The sequence below is a fragment of the Oncorhynchus clarkii genome, chromosome 9 (assembly GCF_045791955.1).
Source record: "Oncorhynchus clarkii lewisi isolate Uvic-CL-2024 chromosome 9, UVic_Ocla_1.0, whole genome shotgun sequence".
In the NCBI taxonomy this organism is placed as follows: Eukaryota; Metazoa; Chordata; class Actinopteri; order Salmoniformes; family Salmonidae; genus Oncorhynchus; species Oncorhynchus clarkii.
In genome coordinates this window covers 64,054,026-64,073,068 of record NC_092155.1, presented here as the reverse complement: position 1 = coordinate 64,073,068, position 19,043 = coordinate 64,054,026, and the positions used below count along the sequence as shown (strand labels likewise).

The 19,043-nt window shown below is 41.7% G+C and overlaps 1 protein-coding gene across 25 annotated transcripts in view; it reads left to right on the top strand.

Moving 5' to 3' along the window:
• LOC139416728 (heparan sulfate proteoglycan 2) overlaps positions 1–19,043 on the top strand; it is a 190,475-nt gene that overhangs the window by 127,067 nt on the left and 44,365 nt on the right. For 18 of the 25 annotated variants that reach the window (XM_071165745.1, XM_071165742.1, XM_071165758.1 and 15 more), the window contains 16 exons: positions 406–498; positions 677–766; positions 946–1,176; positions 1,491–1,604; positions 1,791–1,918; positions 2,833–2,919; positions 3,166–3,224; positions 3,429–3,596; positions 5,504–5,614; positions 5,855–5,955; positions 6,194–6,374; positions 10,258–10,317; positions 13,878–14,000; positions 14,217–14,408; positions 14,978–15,120; positions 18,171–18,248. In XM_071165745.1, the coding sequence (XP_071021846.1) occupies positions 406–498; positions 677–766; positions 946–1,176; positions 1,491–1,604; positions 1,791–1,918; positions 2,833–2,919; positions 3,166–3,224; positions 3,429–3,596; positions 5,504–5,614; positions 5,855–5,955; positions 6,194–6,374; positions 10,258–10,317; positions 13,878–14,000; positions 14,217–14,408; positions 14,978–15,120; positions 18,171–18,248 (1,959 nt within the window). The remainder of the gene's footprint in view (positions 1–405; positions 499–676; positions 767–945; positions 1,177–1,490; positions 1,605–1,790; positions 1,919–2,832; positions 2,920–3,165; positions 3,225–3,428; positions 3,597–5,503; positions 5,615–5,854; positions 5,956–6,193; positions 6,375–10,257; positions 10,318–13,877; positions 14,001–14,216; positions 14,409–14,977; positions 15,121–18,170; positions 18,249–19,043) is intronic. The other 7 variants (XM_071165741.1, XM_071165736.1, XM_071165755.1 and 4 more) reach the window with 5 other exon arrangements.

Here is a 19,043-nt window from a genome sequence, read left to right as displayed (position 1 = left end):
ATTGCGCAGTCAGATGGAACAGAGTAAATAGGCATTTTAACATCATAGATTTAGCCGGTGGTAACTTGTGGAATAGACACCGGCTGGAATGCAGTTTTAACCAATCAGCATTCAGGATTAGACCCACCTGTTGTATAATGATTCATAATCACTTCTCTAAGGGGTGGGAGGTCAGGCATGACTCATTTTGTATTGGGAACAATTCATGCCTAAAATAAATAGAAAGACTGATTAGCATATGAAATCTCTTTTGAAATAGACATAATCATAGATTCACTCGTTTGCCTCTTCCTGAAACATTATAATGTTAGAGGCCTATAGTCATATTTGTTTGACGCTCAAAGGCTCATCAACAAAGTTAGATTTAGTATGCAACTAATTTCTTTACCTTTACCCATGTTATAGGTGAGCTCCTACGGCGGTAAGCTGAAGTACACCATCTCCTACGTAGCAGGACAGAGAGGAACAGCCATCGAGGACCCTGACATTCAGATTATTGTAAGTAGCTTATGCAGCAAAGTTACCAACTTCATTCACTTTCATGTTCTATTGCTGCATCCATACAAACAGTAGCACACTCCATCCCATAAGTTATCAACTGAAATCACTTCCACGTATTGTGGTTGCATCCATTCACCTGTCATTGATTGTTTCTCCTTTTCATTGATGCCCACAGGGAAATGACATCACGCTGGTGGCTCGTCAGCCATGGCAGAGGGGACAGGGGACAAGAGAGTCCCGCCAGTTTGAGGTTGTCTTCAGAGAGGTCAGTGTTCTACAGTAGTACAGATTACCTACATTTTATGATTTCAATTCAATAGAACTGTTTTCCCCAAACGGCAATTTGATTGCAACCTTTACCATCCATTCCTCATTGACACAGGTCACCCTAGAATCCTAGTAATAGCATAGTATTAACCTAACTCTGCTCTCTTTCTCCTGTAGGAGAACTGGCGTCGTCCAGACGGCATGCCTGCTACTCGGGAGCACCTGATGATGGTGCTGGCTGACCTGGATGACATCCTGGTGCGGGCCTCCTACTACACAGAGATGAGGTCCTCCAGCATCTCCGAGGTCAGCATGGAGGTGGCCGTGCCCAACTACAGCGGCCTTGCTCAGGCTCTAGAGGTGGAGCAGTGCAGCTGCCCGACTGCCTACCAGGGACTCTCCTGTCAGGTAAGAGGAGCTCTCTCTCTCTCTCTCTCTCTCTCTCTCTCTCTCTCTCTCTCTCTCTCTCTCTCTCTCTCTCTCTCTCTCTCTCTCTCTCTCTCTCTCTCTCTCTCACTCTCTCTCTCACTCTGCCACAGGTGGCAATATTGACAAATGACCCTCTTAAATCTTATGGTTATGTACATTTGAACACTCAACAGTGTTTACTCCCGGAGAAAGCATGTTTAAGGGAGGACCAGGCTCTATGTCCGGAAACCCACCCTTAGCGTGTCAAGTCCATGTGATGTTGTGTGATGAAAGTTATACCTCCTCTCCCCCAGGACTGTGCTCCTGGCTACACCAGAACCGGAGGTGGGCTGTACCTGGGCCACTGTGAGCTGTGCGAGTGCAACGGGCACTCTGACTCCTGCCACTCAGAGACTGGCATCTGCACGGTATGCAGCCCGGGGAATCTCTTTATGGCAGATGTTTTCAGAAATGTCTCACTTTTTTGATTTAACCTTAATTTATCTAGGTTAGTCTCGTTGAGACGTCTTTTTAGAGGCCTTGTAGAAGATAGCGGTTGTTTTGAAATCAGTACATTGAATAACATCTGAGTGTCTGCTCTCCCCCACCCCCAGAGCTGCCTCCACAACACCCAGGGAGAAATGTGTGAGCAGTGTGCCCCGGGCTTCTTTGGGGACCCCACCGCTGGAACCCCAGAGGACTGCCAGCCCTGTGCCTGCCCCCACACAGACCCTGACAACCAGTGAGTAGGCTATGTACATTACAACAAAGGCCTGTTACACACATAGACGTGCGCATAAACGCACACACTAACACTCGCAATGACTTTTATCTTGTGTTGCATTTTAAATGGTCTCATTCATATCTCTTACCTCTCATATCTTTTAAATCAAATCAAATTGTATTGGTCACATACACATGGTTAGCAGATGTTAATACGAGTGTAGCGAAATGCTTGTGCTTCTAGTTCCAACGGTGCAGTAATATCTAACAAGTAATCTAACAATTTCCCAACAACGACCTAATACACACACATCTAAAGGGGTGAATGAGAATATGTACATTTAAATATATGGATGAGCGATGGCCGAGCGGCACAGGCAAGGTGCAATAGACGGTATAAAATACAGTATATACATATGATATGAGTAATGTAAGACATGTAAACATTATTAAAGTGGCATTATTTAAGGTGGCATTGTTTAAAGTGACTGGTGATCCATTTATTAAAGTGGCCAGTGATTGGATCTCAATGTAGGCGGCAGCCTCTCTGAGTTAGTGATGGCTGTTTAACAGTCTCATGGCCTTGAGATAGAAGCTGTTTTTCAGTCTCTCTGTCCCAGCTTTGATGCACCTGACCTCGCCTTCTGGATGGTAACAGTGTGAGCTGTTCTTATGCACAACACAATGCGCAGTGCCTGCATACAGCCCTTAGCCGTGGTATATTGGCCATATACAACAAAACCTTGATGTGTTTTATAGCTATTATAAACTGTTTACCAACACAATTAGAAATAAATGTTTTGTCATACCAGTGCTATACGGTCTGATATACCACAGCTGTCAGCCAATCAGCATTCAGGGCTCGAACCACCCAGTTTATAATGCTGAATTAAGTATTCTGTACTTCATCTTTCTTCTCTGTGTATGTTCCAGGTTCTCCCCTACCTGTGAAAGCCTGGGTAACGGTGGTTATCAGTGCACTGCCTGCCAGCCTGGATACACTGGCCAATACTGTGAACGGTAAGCTGACTCAACTCTACTTTACCTGTCTATTCTAGCCTGGTCCCAGATCTGTTTGTGCTGTCCTGTTGACTCCTGTGGTCATTGTCATGCTAAGTGATCATAGGAGTTGACCATACAGCAGAGACAGAGCTAGGACCAGGCTGCTCTATTCAGACTAACTTTTCAATGTTCTCTCTATGGCATTCCACCACTGTCTGTCATTCTGTCGTCACATTGACTCGTTATCATTTTGTTTTTTCACAGCTGTGCACCTGGGTATGTTGGAAATCCACAGGACAGGATTAAGTGTCGTCCATTCAACAGTAAGTGAATGCAGTCAGCAAAAGAGCTGCACAGAAATGTCTTTTCCCCATACTTGGTCAGGTCTCCCTTGGGAAAAAGCTATTTTGGACCCAATGGGACTACCTGGTAAAATAATAAACAAAACAAAATACTCTACTTTAACAGTAAGAGTTGTTCTCTGTGATCCTTGCCAACTAACATTTGACCCTTAACCTCTGACACAGCAGTGGCAGCCTCTCTGGTGGTGAAGGTGTACCCTGAGAGGGTGTTGGTGGCCCAGGGCAGCCCTGTGACCCTGCGGTGCCAGGTGACCGGCTCTCCACCCCACTACTACTACTGGTCCAGGGAGGACGGAAAGCCCGTCACCAACAGCGCCGACAGACGCGGACAAGGTAAAGTATACAGATCAGGTCTGGGTAGTGGGGTGTGAGACATAGCCTAGTATAAGAGCAATACATACACTGATGTAGTGTTATATAGTTGTACCTACAGTACCTACAGTATACACTTCTCAGTAAATACCTTATACTGGTGAAACATCCAGTACTAACTCTAGTAGAGAGCCTATTGAGTCCATTCCCCATGTTAATGTAAAGTTATTCTGCAGTTGAAGTCGAAGTTTACATACACCTTAGCCTTTACATACACCTGTTTACATACACCTTAGCCTTTACATACACCTTAGCCTTTACATACACCTGTTTACATACACCTTAGCCTTTACATACACCTTAGCCTTTACATACACATTTAAACTCAGTTTTTCACAATTCCTGACATTTAATCCTAGTAAAAATGCCCTGTTTTAGGTCAGTTAAGATCACCACTTTATTTTAAGAATGTGAAATGTCAGAAAAATAGTAGAGAGAATGATTTATTTCAGCTTTTATTTCTTTCATCACATTCCCAGTGGGTCAGAAGTGTAAAGGGTGCGTGTTGGTGGCAGGGAAGTCAGGCCCAGGAGAACCAACTTGGTATAAACAGAGTCGTTTAATAAATGCTGACAAAACTCCAAAAACCAAAATGTACAAAATAACAAAAGTGGGAACAAAACCCGTCGCACACCAACACATAACTTACACATCACATACAATCAAACAATCTCTGACAAGGACATGAGGGGAAACAGAGGGCTAAATACACAACATGTAATTGATGGGATTGGAACAAGGTGTGAAGGAAGACAAGACAAAACCAATGGAAAATAAAAGCCTTCCACAAGCTTCCCACAATAAGTTGGGTGAATTTTGGCCCATTCCTCCTGACAGAGCTGGTGTAACTGAGTCAGGTTTGTAGGCCTCCATGCTCGCACACACTTTTTCAGTTCTGCCCACAAATTTTCTATAGGATTGAGGTCAGGGCTTTGTGATGGCCACTCTAATACCTTGACTTTGCTGTCCTTAAGCCATTTTGCCACAAGTTTGGAAGTATGCTTTGTGTCATTGTCCATTTGGAAGACCCATTTGCGACCAAGCTGTAACTTCCTGACTGATGTCTTGAGATGCTGCTTCAATATATCCACATCATTTTCAATCCTCATGATGCCATTTATTAAGTGCACCAGTCCCTCCTGCAGCAAGGCACCCCCACAACATGTGGCTTCAGCTTGCAAGCATCCCCCTTTTTCCTCCAAACATATTGATGTTCATTATGGCCAAACAGTTGTATTGTTACGGTTTTCTTCCGTCGAAGGAGAGGCGGACCAAAATGCAGCGTGGTAATATTGATACATGTTTAATAAAATAATAAACACAAACAATGCAAAACAATAAACGTAACGTGAAAACCTAGACAGCCTATCTGGTGCAAACAAACACAGAGACAGGAACAATCACCCACGAAACACTCAAAGAATATGGCTGCCTAAATATGGTTCCCAATCAGAGACAACGATAAACACCTGCCTCTGATTGAGAACCACTTCAGGCAACCATAGACTTTCCTAGAAAACCCCACTATACCACAATCCCAATACCTACAAAAAAAACAAGACAAAACCAAAATAAAAAAGAAAACACAAAATACTAAGACCAGGGCGTGACATGTATTTTTGTTTCATCAGACCAGAGGACATTTCTCCAAATCTTTGTCCCAATGTGCAGATGCAAACCGTAGTCTGGATTTTTTATGGCGGTTTTGGAGCAATGGCTTCTTCGTTGCTGAGCGGCCTTTCAGGTTATGTCGATATAGGACTTGTTTTACTCTGGATATAGATACTTTTAAAACGAGTTTTAATGACTCCAACATAAGTGTACGTGAACTTCCGACTTCAACTGTATATTCCTACCTGTTCTTTCAGGAGAGGAGCTGCATATCCCCAGTGTTCAACCCAGTGACGCAGGCATCTACGTCTGTACCTGCAGAGACCAACGCAACACCAACAGGAGCCGCGCTGAGATCATCGTCACAAGTACTACTTGTTAAATCATAAAACAGTTACTGAATGCACAAACATATTGAATTTCTAATAATTTTGTGATTATTTTATTAGTGATCTTAGTCAGCTGTTGAATAGTTAAACTGGTTTGAACTTATAAGCTTTTTTTTTTTTTTTTTTTTTGGCTCCAGCTAAATGTGGTCAAAGCTGAGATACAGTAAGTAATACATTTTTGGGGCTTTTAAATGTTTACTGAATGGTTTCTGTCTCCAGCTGTCTTATCCAAACCCATTGAAGTGACCATTGAGGAGCCCAAAGCACATAGCGTCACAGTTGGAGCAACAGTCAGCTTCATCTGCACAGCCAAGAGCAAGGTAAAACTGGCTTCCAACATGGAGACATTAACACAATCAATTCTATTTATTTGGATATATCTTGGCTGGTTGGCATTATGCTTAATAAATTTGGCCATGAGAGAAAATGGTAGAAAACCATATTATTAGCATATTATTATACAATTGTCCCCCTTTTATTGTCCCCTCTGTTGCATTGCTTTCTCTCTTACTTGTGTTTACTTCACATCTTGTACCCATCTGTCCCCTCCCCTCCCAGTCTCCAGCCTACACCCTGGTGTGGACCCGGCGGGGTAATGGCAAGCTGCCTAACAGAGCCATGGACTTCAACGGCATCCTGACCATCCAGAACGTCCAGCCTGAGGACGCTGGCATCTACGTGTGTACAGGCTCTAACATGTTTGCCATGGGCGAGGGCACTGCCGTCCTCTACGTGCCAGGTTTGTGATCCCAGACAGATGCCATCATACTGTTAGCCATCAGCCTCTTTACACCACCCTACAAGCTCCTCTCCTCAGCCCTTCCTTGAATGGCGCATGCCCCTGCTTGCTTTGGCTTTGCCTCCGTCCCCCTATATAATGCACTGCGTTAAATGTGTTTATCTGTTCGCACCCTAGCTTCTGGCAAACAGCATAACCCCTGTCACTCTGACTCCCAACCCCCACTTTTCTAAATTCAGACAACCTCTCTCATGTCAAACCCCGTGTTAGGTTCTAATTCTTTATTCTGATGTTTATTCTGCCCGGAGGATCAATACAGCTGCATTAGACAAAAACATTTTCACACAAGCACTGATGTTTGACTGTTCCTCATAGGCTGAGTCTCCTCCTACCCATCTGTACAAACATCGTTCTTTGCTGCTAGGCAGGACACTAGTGCTACGGGCATAACATTTTATTTCTCCCTTAAAGTGACCTGACCTGACCTGACCTCAACATCACTAATCCATGGCTCTCTCCCCTTATTAATGCCTGACACATGTAATCGCTTCCCTGCACTCAACACATTTCAAGCTTAATTGCACACACTATATGCCTTCCTCCTATAACCCTTATAGGAGGACACTACACTTTTGGCGTAGACCCTCTAAACCTCAGCACTCCATCAGTGACGTTAATAAGTATATTTCCTATTCTCAGAACCCAACACCTTCAAATCTCTCCCTACGCTACTTGTTTCCCTGTTTCTGATGTTTGTGTCTCTGTCTTTCTAACAATGATTTGTCCGTCTTACTCTGTGTAAAATCTTTATGGATCCAGGGGCAATGTACAGCTTGTGGATATTATAATTATTTTTATTAAGAAAAATAATTAAAAGGGCCATAATTGTAAGATATGTGTATGGTTTGTCCAAGAAATCATAGCACACAGTAGTCCTCAATGCTACCAAAGCCCAAAGATAACACCCACTCAAGAGTTTCAAGTAGTTTTAGTTACTATGCACTGTCACTACTCCCAATGGATTTATCAAAGAAGGTTGTCTTGCCCAGTGGCATATATTTGATTTATTTTCTAGTTACTTCTTGGTTTAATACTCAGTGATGACTGACCAATCCTTTGATTGGGTGTCTGTTACCATCTGTGATCTCTAGCTGTTGCTGTCTTCACTGTGGGTTCATGTAATCAGTGGTGGTGGTGGTGGTCTGGTAACTTTTCAATCACTTCTACACTAGTTTCTGCCTATTTCCTTACTAGCAGGGTGTTGGTTATTTGGTATCTTTCCTGAAGTCTGTAACCCTGGCTGGGACTGGTGGTGGTTTCTCCTTGAGCTGTAGTGGTTGATGAGGTACATGGATGACAAGATGGGTGCTTAGTGACTGACTGGGAGGTACCAACATTCAGAAAGGACTTCAGCCTATCACCACCAAGGCATAAATGTACTTACAGTATAGTAAAAAGGACTGTACTGAGTCTACTTACCCAATCACAGTCCCAATCTCAACCCCCTCTCGAGGGTGACGTGAGGATCACATAGGAACAGAAGCAATCCCACTCTGTATAAAAACCAGATCCTTTGTTTCTTTCCTGATTGTTTTGATGAATGTTAATGTTGACAATGGTGCTATCAGCCTTGTAGCAGAAGATACCTGTGGTTGAACTTTAAACTTTAGGTTAATAGTATATCTATCTATGGCTGCTTTTATTGTCTGTTATCTGGATGGGAGTAGTAAGAGGGTCCAAGGCATTGCATTGCCAATTGTAAGTAAGGCGTCTTGTTTTGCATCGTACTATCCAGTAAGTGTTAATTAGACTCAAAGGAAATGTGTTGAAGATTTGACTTGAAATGTGAAAGATCATTGAGACTAGTTTGATTTCAAGGCTTTCATAAATCACCTTGCGTATGGCACACGTGTTGTATCAAATTTTTATTGCAGTTCAACATTTTTATATTTTTAAAATCAAGGGCAAATAATGTTTTTTTAATTGATTCACTTTTTTAAACCTAAATGTTATCCAAACATAATATATCAAATTTGATCAAAGTTAAATAAACAACTGCATACTTAGATTTATATAGCGATATATTAGTTTGTTTCTTGGCTAGTAATTGATTTGAGAGAACAGGCAGTACTCATCCATTTACTTACATGATAAAAGCATGGTTTACATTTATTTTGAGAACAAATTTTATAATAATTTTCAATATTTTGTCTTTGCATTTTTATGTTTTAAATGTTTGTCATCAAACATTTGTTAAATATATTATGTTGTTGTTGATATACTGTATCTTATTAAGAGAAAAAAGAGAGATTCGTTGGCTGAAATATGCCAATTCAAATCTCGCTAGTGGGCCGATAGAGACAGAATGCGCAATCCACAGACCGTTTGAGATGCCTCATCATGCTACTATGTTATTTTAGTTTGAACTTTTCATTTAAACTTTTATAACTATTGTTTTACACTGTATTTAAATCATCTAGATATCCAAAGGTGCTGTTTCAAAGAGATTGTACTTTACACTATACTATGTACTGATTAGATTGAAATACCTAACTGATGTAACATACAAATATCACACTGTATTTTATTTATCTTAACTGTGAAAATGTTTGTGAAAAAGATCAATTTGATTAAAGTAGTGATAGAGACCAAAGATATGACAGAGTCATGTGGAGTGAGATTTCAATGGAACAGAAGATATTACCTCCCTCAGGGTACAAGGCACCAGACCTTCGTACATAATTTCTTTTGGATGTATTGTAAATCAACTAATTTGGTGTTGATGTAATGGCATTAATGACTATCAGACCTTTCTTCACTATGGCCTACTTGTCAAGGATAAGCCAACCCACCATTGTTTAAACCACAAGCTGTATATGGTTGAAAATATTAAAGAGAACCATTCTTGAGAACTGTTCTAAAAAAAAATTGAATGGTTCAATCAATGGAAGTAAAGTTTTTACAACTAGTTTGTATAACTACTAACCTGCATGCTCTGTATGTGGCTCTCAGTTCTCTTTGTGCTTGTTTGTACTCAGTCCGACCATACCGTTTTCATTGTTGTGTTCTTGTCTCATTGTGTTCTGTGCATGTTTGTGAAGTAGAACTAGTTGACTTTAAATCCAAAGGTTCTCTCGCTGAGTAGACACATTCACTGTTACACCAGCAAATGACCAGAGTTCATATCAGTAACGCATTTTATACAGAAGAGAAGATATTTAAACACAGCACTGTATGTTGTATGAACACAATGACACAATCTCCAAGGTGATATGCCCTTAATCTTAACCAGTATCCACAGAACCATATCCCAGAAATCACACAATTACTAACATTGTATCCAAGGGTAAGTATGTGATGATTGTGAATATAAAACTATGAATGCAATAGCACCATCTATGACCATCATAAAAAATACACCTCTTACTCTTTAGCCTGCATGGGATGTAATGTCTGGAGCAGAGGACCTCAATATCACGTGTCTCTAAATCCCAGAAAATTGACAGAGCTCTTTGAAGACATGGGCTAGTGTTCTAAATAGCCCAATTATATTTCCTGATCTGAATTGGAGAAACGATGTGAATACTTTGAATACATGATGGGAAAGGTGGCGCCTATTGCGTTCAAGTTATGTTATGTTCCTTGCCGATCATTCCACTGTTGTATTGTTGTGTCTTGTGCATTTTGGAAAATCGCTGGCATAAGAAACACCAGGCAGTACTTGGATGGACCACAGCATTCTGAGTACTGATTGAGCCACAGACTCAGTGGGAGGTGCATTGGATGATGATTCCAATGCCAGTGTTCCATCATTGCCATGGAGACTCACCTGTCAGTTTGCCTGTCCTGTCCTGTCCTTCCTTCCTCCTTTCCCCATTTCCAGAGGCCTCACAGACTCCGACGTTTTACACAGCCTATGAAATGTTTGAAGGACATAGAAAGCGTAAGTGGGCATGGCATGGCCACACCTCTCCACCACACCTCCACCTCATCCCTGGAGGGCTCCTCCCTCTCTCTGTCACGCATGCATTCATCTACCTTTGCCTTCAGCATGGATGTGGTGGTCTGGTAATGCCCATGTACAATCAACCATAGGTATTACATACAGTTCACACTTCACATAAGGTTATAGGGTTATACGGTTATATGGTTAACTGAACTATCAACGTACTATAGGTTAGAATGCATCTGCAGAGGTATTCATTCAAATGTAAAGATGCAATTCTTATTGCTTGCTCTGCATTTTGTCTCCTCAAACATACAGTATATGAATAGACAATTCTCTTGATAACATATGTTGACATACAGTATCATGATAATACAGTTGAAGTCGGAAGTTTACATACACTTAGGTTGGAGTCATTAAAACTCGTTTTTCAACCACCCCACAAATATCTTGGCAAGTCGGTTAGGACATCTACTTTGTGCATGACACAAGTCATTTTTCCAACAATTGTTTACAGACAGAATATTTCACGTATAATTCACTGTATCAAAATTCCAGTGGGTCAGAAGTTTACATACACGAAGTTGACTGTGCCTTTAAACAGCTTGGAAAATTCCAGAAAATTATGTCATGGCTTTAGAAGCCTCTGATAGGCTAATTTACATAATTTGAGTCAATTGGAGGTGTACCCGTGGATGTATTTCAAGGCCTACCTTCAAACTCAGTGCCTCTTTGCTTGACATCATGGGAAAATCAAAAGAAATCAGCCAAGACCTCAGAAAGAAAATTGTAGATCTCCACAAGTCTGCTTCATCCTTGGGAGCAATTTACAAACTCCTGAAGGTACCACGTTCATCTGTACAAACAATAGTACGCAAGTATTAACCACGCAGCAGTCATAGCACTAAGGAAGGAGATGCATCTCCTAGAGATGAACGTACTTTGGTGCGAAAAGTGCAAATCAATCCCAGAACAACAGCAAAGGACCTTGTGAAGATGCTGGAGGAAACAGGTACAAAAGTATCTATATCCACAGTAAAACAAGTCCTATATCGACATAACCTGAAAGGCCACTCAGCAAGAAAGAAGCCACTGCTCCAAAACCGCCATAAAAAAGCCAGACTACAGTTTGCAACTGCACATGGGGACAAAGATCATACTTTTTGGAGAAATGTCCTCTGGTCTGATGAAATAAATATAGTTTGGCCATAATGACCATTGTTATGTTTGGAGGAAAAGGGGGAGGCTTGCAAGCCGAAGAACACCATCCCAACCATGAAGCATGCGGGTGGCAACATCCTGTTGTGGGGGTGCTTTGCTGCAGGAGGGACTGGTGCACTTCACGAAATAGATGGCATCATGAGGGGGGGAAATTATGTGGATATATTGAAGCAACATTTCAAGACATCAGTCAATGGGTCTTCCAAATGGACAATGAGCATACTTCCAAAGTTGTGGCAAAATGGCTTAAGAACAACAAAGTCAAGGTATTGGAGTGGCCATCATAAAGCACTGACCTCAATCCTGTAGAAAATATGTGGGCAGAACTGAAAAAGCGTGTGCGAGCAAGGAGGCCTATAAACCTGACTCAGTTACACCAGCTCTGTCAGGAGAAACGAGCCAAAATTCACCCAACTTATTGTGGGAAGCTTGTGGAAGGCTACCCGAAACGTTTGACCCAAGTTAAACAATTTAAAGGCAATGCTACCAAATACTAATTGAGTGTATGTAAACTTCAGACCCACTGGGAATGTGATGAAAGAAATAAAAGCTGAAATAAATCATTCTCTCTACTATTATTCTGACATTTCACATTCTTAAAGTAGTGGTAATGCTAATTGACCTAAAAACAGGGCATTTTTACTAGGATTAAATGTCAGGAATTGTGAAAAACTGAGTTTAAATGTATTTAGCTAAGGTGTATGTAAACTTCCGACTTCAACTGTATATGTTCATAATACTCTTGACACCATTTAGACTTTAGTTATGATAATACAGAATAGATTGTACATGAGCATTACTAGGTCTTGCCTGGCTCGTCTGGCTACTTATGGTATGGGTCCACTGGTGCAGGTGCAGGTGCATGCTCATTCATGTGGGAAGCTCCTCTCGAATGTTGAGTCCATTTACCAACTTTACTTTTCACCCATTAAGTCCCTCATGCACTTCATCTCAGGTCCCCTCCGGTTTTCCATCTGCACAAAACATTCACACTCACTTTTTTAACACCACACTAGTGTACGACAACAACTAATGCACATTTTAGTACAGTCATCTGACCGAAATCAGATCTCCATCTTTATGTTATAACCTCAAGTATCTGATGTATTTAGAGAGAAAATGACATACTAAATATGACATTCTGTCTTATTATTCTATCGAGACTTGAGTAGTTAGCTTGTTCTCTTCCAATCAGCACTCAACACAGAGGAGACACCACCCACACTTTCTCCATCTGCATTCTGCTTGACAGTCCCACACAGGGACACACACTGGTCTGGAATAGCTGTCATTGTGTGCTTCAAACATCATGTTGTGCCTCATACACCACATCACGATCATGGCTGTTAGTTCTCCCCCTGGGCTCCAGAGAGCTATCTGCCATTCCTCTCATCATGCTCACCTCCCCCTCGACAGATATCATCCTTCAACCGTCCATCACAGTGAATGTTTCAATAAGGTATACTGTATACTTAATGGCCTGTTGTAACCTCACCACCTACTTACTGAAGTTCTCTATTCTACATTACTAATTTCACACAGTTCAGACAATATTGAGACAAATCATTAGATCAATTTGAGAAAGTGTACTAGTCAGTGCCCAGCCTCTCAGAAAACAAAGATGATGAAATATAGTCAGTCTCTCTCAGGTCAGTGAGTCCCAGACCCAGACCAGGGCTTATCTCGGAGCTTAGATAGCCTTATAGTCCACCCTGGACGCTGAAAGGGGGCTTTATTTTGCTCTGTCGCCCTGGGATCAGATGGGATTCAATGTGGCTGGGGATCAGCGGCCAGCCAAGCTGGCACAGAGAGCTGTGCCCAGAGAGCCATGTGCCCTGCCAATGCAAACCTGCCACCTCTCATCTGTGTCGGCTGCACAGAGGGCCCTGGCTGCCAAGGGGTCATTTCTAGGCGTAGGCCACGTACCCAGCCCTGTCCCGCCACCCTCTCTCTGCCCTCCCTCATTAACATTGACACATAGACACAGTCTTGGCCTGAGTGAGTCAGGACCCAGCCCTGCTGATCTACAGCCAACATGAACACTAAACTGATGTCACTTGATTCTGTAAAGTACTGGTCTGGTAGCAGTAAATGGAATGGCATCAAACACATGGAAACCATGCGTTTGATGTATTTGATACCATTCCACCTATTCCGCTCCAGCCCTTGCTACAAGCTCGTCCTCCCCAATTAAGGTGCCACCAACCTCCTGTGTCTGTTAGCCATTAATACCCGCAAAATGTTAAAGCCCCTTTCTGCAGAAAAGCCCCTGCCCTTTGTGAACACAAACGCCCCATACTTTGGGGTCTGTTTAACTGTTCTCTGACTTATTGTAGCTGCCGAGGGGGCCGAGCCAGTGGCTACCGCCACTCCACCTGTCCTGACCATCCAGCAAGGAGGCCGCGCTGAGTTCCGCTGTACTGTGACTGGCAACCCTACCCCTGCCATCGAGTGGTTCGGTAAGGAAGGCTGTAGCTAGCGGTACACCTACAGCATAAACTAAGCCAGTCAATTAGTTTAGTCAATTGCTGGCTAAGTCAATTAGGAACACATTCATTCGCATGTATAACACCCTGTTATAATCTTGTATTTGAATAGCTGTTTATAGAAGTATACATTCACACTGTATAATGTCATAACTGACAAAGGGGGGGGATAATCTTATGTGTTTCTAGGTGGAGGTCCTGGTAACAGAATGAGCCCCAATGCTGTGGTCCATGGAGGAGTACTAACCATCCCTGCTGTGGAGAGGGGGGATGAGGGGGAGTACATCTGCAAGGCCCTCAACACCCATGGAGAACACACAGCACGGGCTGTCCTCTACATACACAGTGGGTCTCAACATCAACAGCAGGCCAATGTCACAGGTTCATGGGGTGGTATTTTTACTTGAGATCTACACGCTTTACTCAAGTTGTTGCGCAAGTCTTCTATTGAGATCGATGAAGGATTTATGGATGCTCTGAGGTCTGAGTTGTGTGTACTTATCTCAACTGTGAATATGCCCAATATTGTTGTTCGTCACTAGTTACCACATCCACAAAGTATTTACTTCTTCAATTTATCTTCTTAAAATATGATTTTAAACCACAGGAGGTTGGAGGCACCTTAATTGGGGAGGGCAGGCTCATTACTTTCCATGTGTTTGATGCCATTCCATTCGCTCCGTTCCAGACATTATTATGAGCCGTCCTCCCCTCTGCAGCTTGACTGTTTTAAACCTAATCTTAACCTTAACCTCACTGCTAACCTTATACCTAACCCTAACTTTAAATTAAGACCAAAAAGCACATTTTTGTTTTCATGAATTTTTACAATATTGCCCATTTTGACTTTGTGGCTGTGGTAACTAGTGACAACCCATATTGTCTACCAGTCTTGTTGGGACCTCATTTGGGCATATTCTGTGTTCTTCCTGTGTGTTTAAATGCTTCAGGTGCCAGCCTGCCCCACGTGCAGGTGAGCCCCCAGAGAGTGGACATCCATGAGGGGGAGACGCTGAGGCTGTACTGCAGGGCTGGAGGCACGCCCAGCCCCGGACTCACCTGGAAGAAACAGGGAGGACAACTTCCTCCGCAGGTAAACAGTGGTCCTTTCTACCTGATACTTTCTGTCTAGGATATATACTGATCTTAAGAGTAGCTACATAGAGTGCCTTCAGAAAGAATGTATTTATAGCCCTCGATTTTGTGGTGTTACATCCTGAATTTAAAATAGATTTTTCTTTGTCACTGGCTTACACACAATACCCCATAATGTCAAAGTGGAATTATATTTTTCAAAATGTTTACAATGTCTTGAGTCAATAAGTATTCAACCACTTTGTTATGGCAAACCTAAATAAATTCAGGAGGAAACATTTGCTTAACAAGTCACATAATAACTTGCATGAACTCACTCTGTGTGCAATAATAGTGTTTAACATTATTTTTTAATGACTAGTTAATCTCTGTACCCCCTACATACAATTATCTGGAAGGTTCCTTAGTCGAGCAGAGAATTTCAAACAAAGATTCAACCACAAAGACCAGGGAGGTTTTCAATGCCTTGCAAAGAAGGGTAGATGGGGTATTGGTAGATGGGTAAAAATACAGACGTTGAATATTAATTACACTTTGGATGGTGTATTAATACACCCAGTTGTTACAAAGATACAGGTGTCCTTCCTAACTCAGTTGCCAGAGAGGAAGGAAACCACTCAGGGATTTCTCCATGAGGCCAATGGTTACTTTAAAACAGTTACAGAGTTTAAGGGTTGTGATAGGAGAAAGCTGAGGATGGATCAACAACATTGTAATTCCTCCACATTACTAACCTAATTGACAGAATGAAAAGAAGGAAGCCTGTACAGAATAAAAATATTCCAAAACATGCATCTTGTTTGCAACAAGGCACTAAAGTAATACAGCAAAAAAATGTGTCAAAGCAATTCACATTTTGTCCTGAATACAAAGTATTATGTTTGGGGAAAATATAATACAACACATTACTGAGTGCCACTCTCCATAATTTCAAGCATAGTGGTGGCTGCTTTATGTTATGGGTATGCTTCTAATTGTTAAGGACTGGGGAGTTATTCAGGATAAAAAAAGAAACAGAATGGAGCTAAGCACAGGCAAAATCCTAGAGGAAAACCTGGTTCAGTCTGCTTTCCAGCAGACACTGGAAGATGAATTCATCTTTCAGCAGGACAATTTTTATTTTATTTTTATTTCACCTTTATTTAACCAGGTAAGCTAGTTGAGAACAAGTTCTCATTTACAACTGCGACCTGGCCAAGATAAAGCAAAGCAGTGCGACAGAAACAACACAGAGTTACACATGGAATAAACAAGCGTACAGTCAATAACACAATATAAAAAAAGAAAGTCTAAGTACAGTGTGTGCAAATGGCGTGAGGAGGTAAGGCAATAAATAGGCCATAGTAGCAAAGTAATTGCAATTTAGCAGATTAACACTGGAGTGATAGATGAGCAGATGATGATGAGCAGATGATGGTGTGTAAGTAGTGATACTGGTATGCAAAATAGCAGCAAAGTAAATAAAAACAATATGGGGATGAGGTAGGTAGATTGGGTGGGCTATTTACAGATGGGCTATGTACAGCTGCAGCGATCGGTTAGCTGCTCAGATAGCTGATGTTTAAAGTTAGTGAGGGAAATATAAGTATCCAGCTTCAGTGATTTTTGCAATTCGTTCCAGTCACTGGCAGCAGAGAACTGGAAGGAAAGGCGGCCAAAGGAGGTGTTGGCTTTGGGGGTTACCAGTGAGATATACCTGCTGGAGCGTGTGCTACGGGTGGGTGTTGTTATCGTGACCAGTGAGCTGAGATAAGGCGGAGCTTTACCTAGCATAGACTTATAGATGACCTGGAGCCAGTGGGTCTGGAGACAAATATGTAGCGAGGGCCAGCCAACTAAAGCATACAGGTCGCAGTGGTGGGTGGTATAAGGCGCTTTGGTAACAAAACGGATGGCATTGTGATAAACTACATCCAATTTGCTGAGTAGAGTATTGGAAGCTATTTTATAGATGACATTGCCGAAGTCGAGGATCGGTAGGATAGTCCGTTTTACTAGGGTAAGTTTGGCGGCGTGAGGGAAGGAGGCTTTGTTGCGGAATAGAAAGCCGATTCTAGATTTGATTTTGGATTGGAGATGTTTGATATGAGTCTGGAAGGAGAGTTTACAGTCTAGCCAAGGCCAAATATATACTGGAGTTGCTAACTAAGATGACATTGCATCATTCCTGAGTGGCCGAGTTACAGTTTTGACTTAAATCTACTTGAAAATCTATAGCAAGCTATGATCAGCAACCAATTTGACAGAGCAAAAATGTTACAATCCAGGTGTGAAAAGCTCTTATAGACCTACCCATAAAGACTCACAGCTGTAATCGCTGCCAAAGGTGCTTTTACAAAGTATTTACTCAGGGGTGTGAATACTTATGTTAATAAGATATTTCTATATTTGATTTTCAATACATTTGCAAACATTATTAAAACCAACACTTTGTCATTATGGGGTATTGTGTGTAGATAGGAGAACAAAAAATTATTTGAATCCTTTTCGAATTTAGGAATGTGGAATAAGTCAAGGGGTATGAATACTTTCTCAACTCACTCACTGTATGTATTGTATACAGCAGGGGTGTCGAACTCACTTTCCCCCGGGGTCCGCATTCAGTCTTCAACAAGTTCTGCAAAATGTGTTAGATTTCCTTGCCGTCCAAATTTGCCAAAAATGGTCCTTTATCCCTTGTTTCTGGAAAAAACTGACTGTCTAGTGATTATTAGCAAGCTGGATAGTCAAGAAACTGTATGAATATAGATCAATTACCATTTCTACACAGTTTGGATTTGGTTTTATTTTATTTATTTTACTCAAACCACCTGCGGGCCGGATTGGACCCCCCCGTGAGCCGGATCCGGCCTGCAAGCCATATGTTTGACATCCCTGTTATACAGTATTTAGTGCTGGTATCTCACCATGCTATTGAAAGGGTTGTGTTGGTGAAAAAGTGAATTCTGGTGTACAGTATTTTGACCAATCTTTATTGTTTTTTTCCTTCTTGTGTTTCCTTTCTCCCTTTTTTTATTCCCACCCTTTTTTCCTTGACATTTTGCTCAGGCCATTCCTTCTCACGGTTTCCATCAGTTTAAAAGCAACAGTCTCGATGTGTTACAGAGACGTATTGAGGAGCTGCAGGTCTGTCCATCTGTCCTGTCTTTACGTCTGTCTGTCTATCTATCTGTCTCGTCTCTTACTTCCCACCTGTTGTCCTCTACTGACCTTGCCTAAACACACTGTCAACTAAATGCATGATCAAACGTGTCTTTGATTCATCATCACACACAGTAACTGCCATTAATTCACTACAAGCATATAGCTGCTTACAAAGTCTCCATGAGAAATATTAGTTAAGTATTACTGGTAAAAAAAAACATCATCAACAACAACAATAGCAAGCCGGGTGTGAAGCTCTTCTTATGGCATGGTTTAGTTGTTGTTTTTGTCTTATAAATGTTCCATCCATCCATGTCCTTCATTTTCTAATTTATCCACCATCATTAGGGATGGGGGGAAAAATGTATATAATTGATACATGTCACAATAGTATTTTTGGATTTATATTTGGCTCCAGGTATCGATTTGTAAAAAAGGTTTTGGCTACTGTAGGTAGCATTAGCTAGGGCTAGTTGTCTATAGGCCGGTGTTTTTCATCCTATAGCTTTTTAAATAGTGACCCAACATGTTTTCAGCACTTTTATTTCCCTGACTGATCAAAACTTGTTTTTTCATGCTGTCTCTTGTCTCTCTGCGGCAGATATATAGTGAGCAATATGTTTGAAACATCAAATCGCAATAAAATCGCAGTATCGAATCGCAATACATATGGTATAGGCACTTAAGTATGGTGAAAATCTCGTATCGTGAGGCCTCTCTCAATTCCCAGCCCTAACCATCATCATATCATCTCTGACATATTTGTTTCCTAAACCA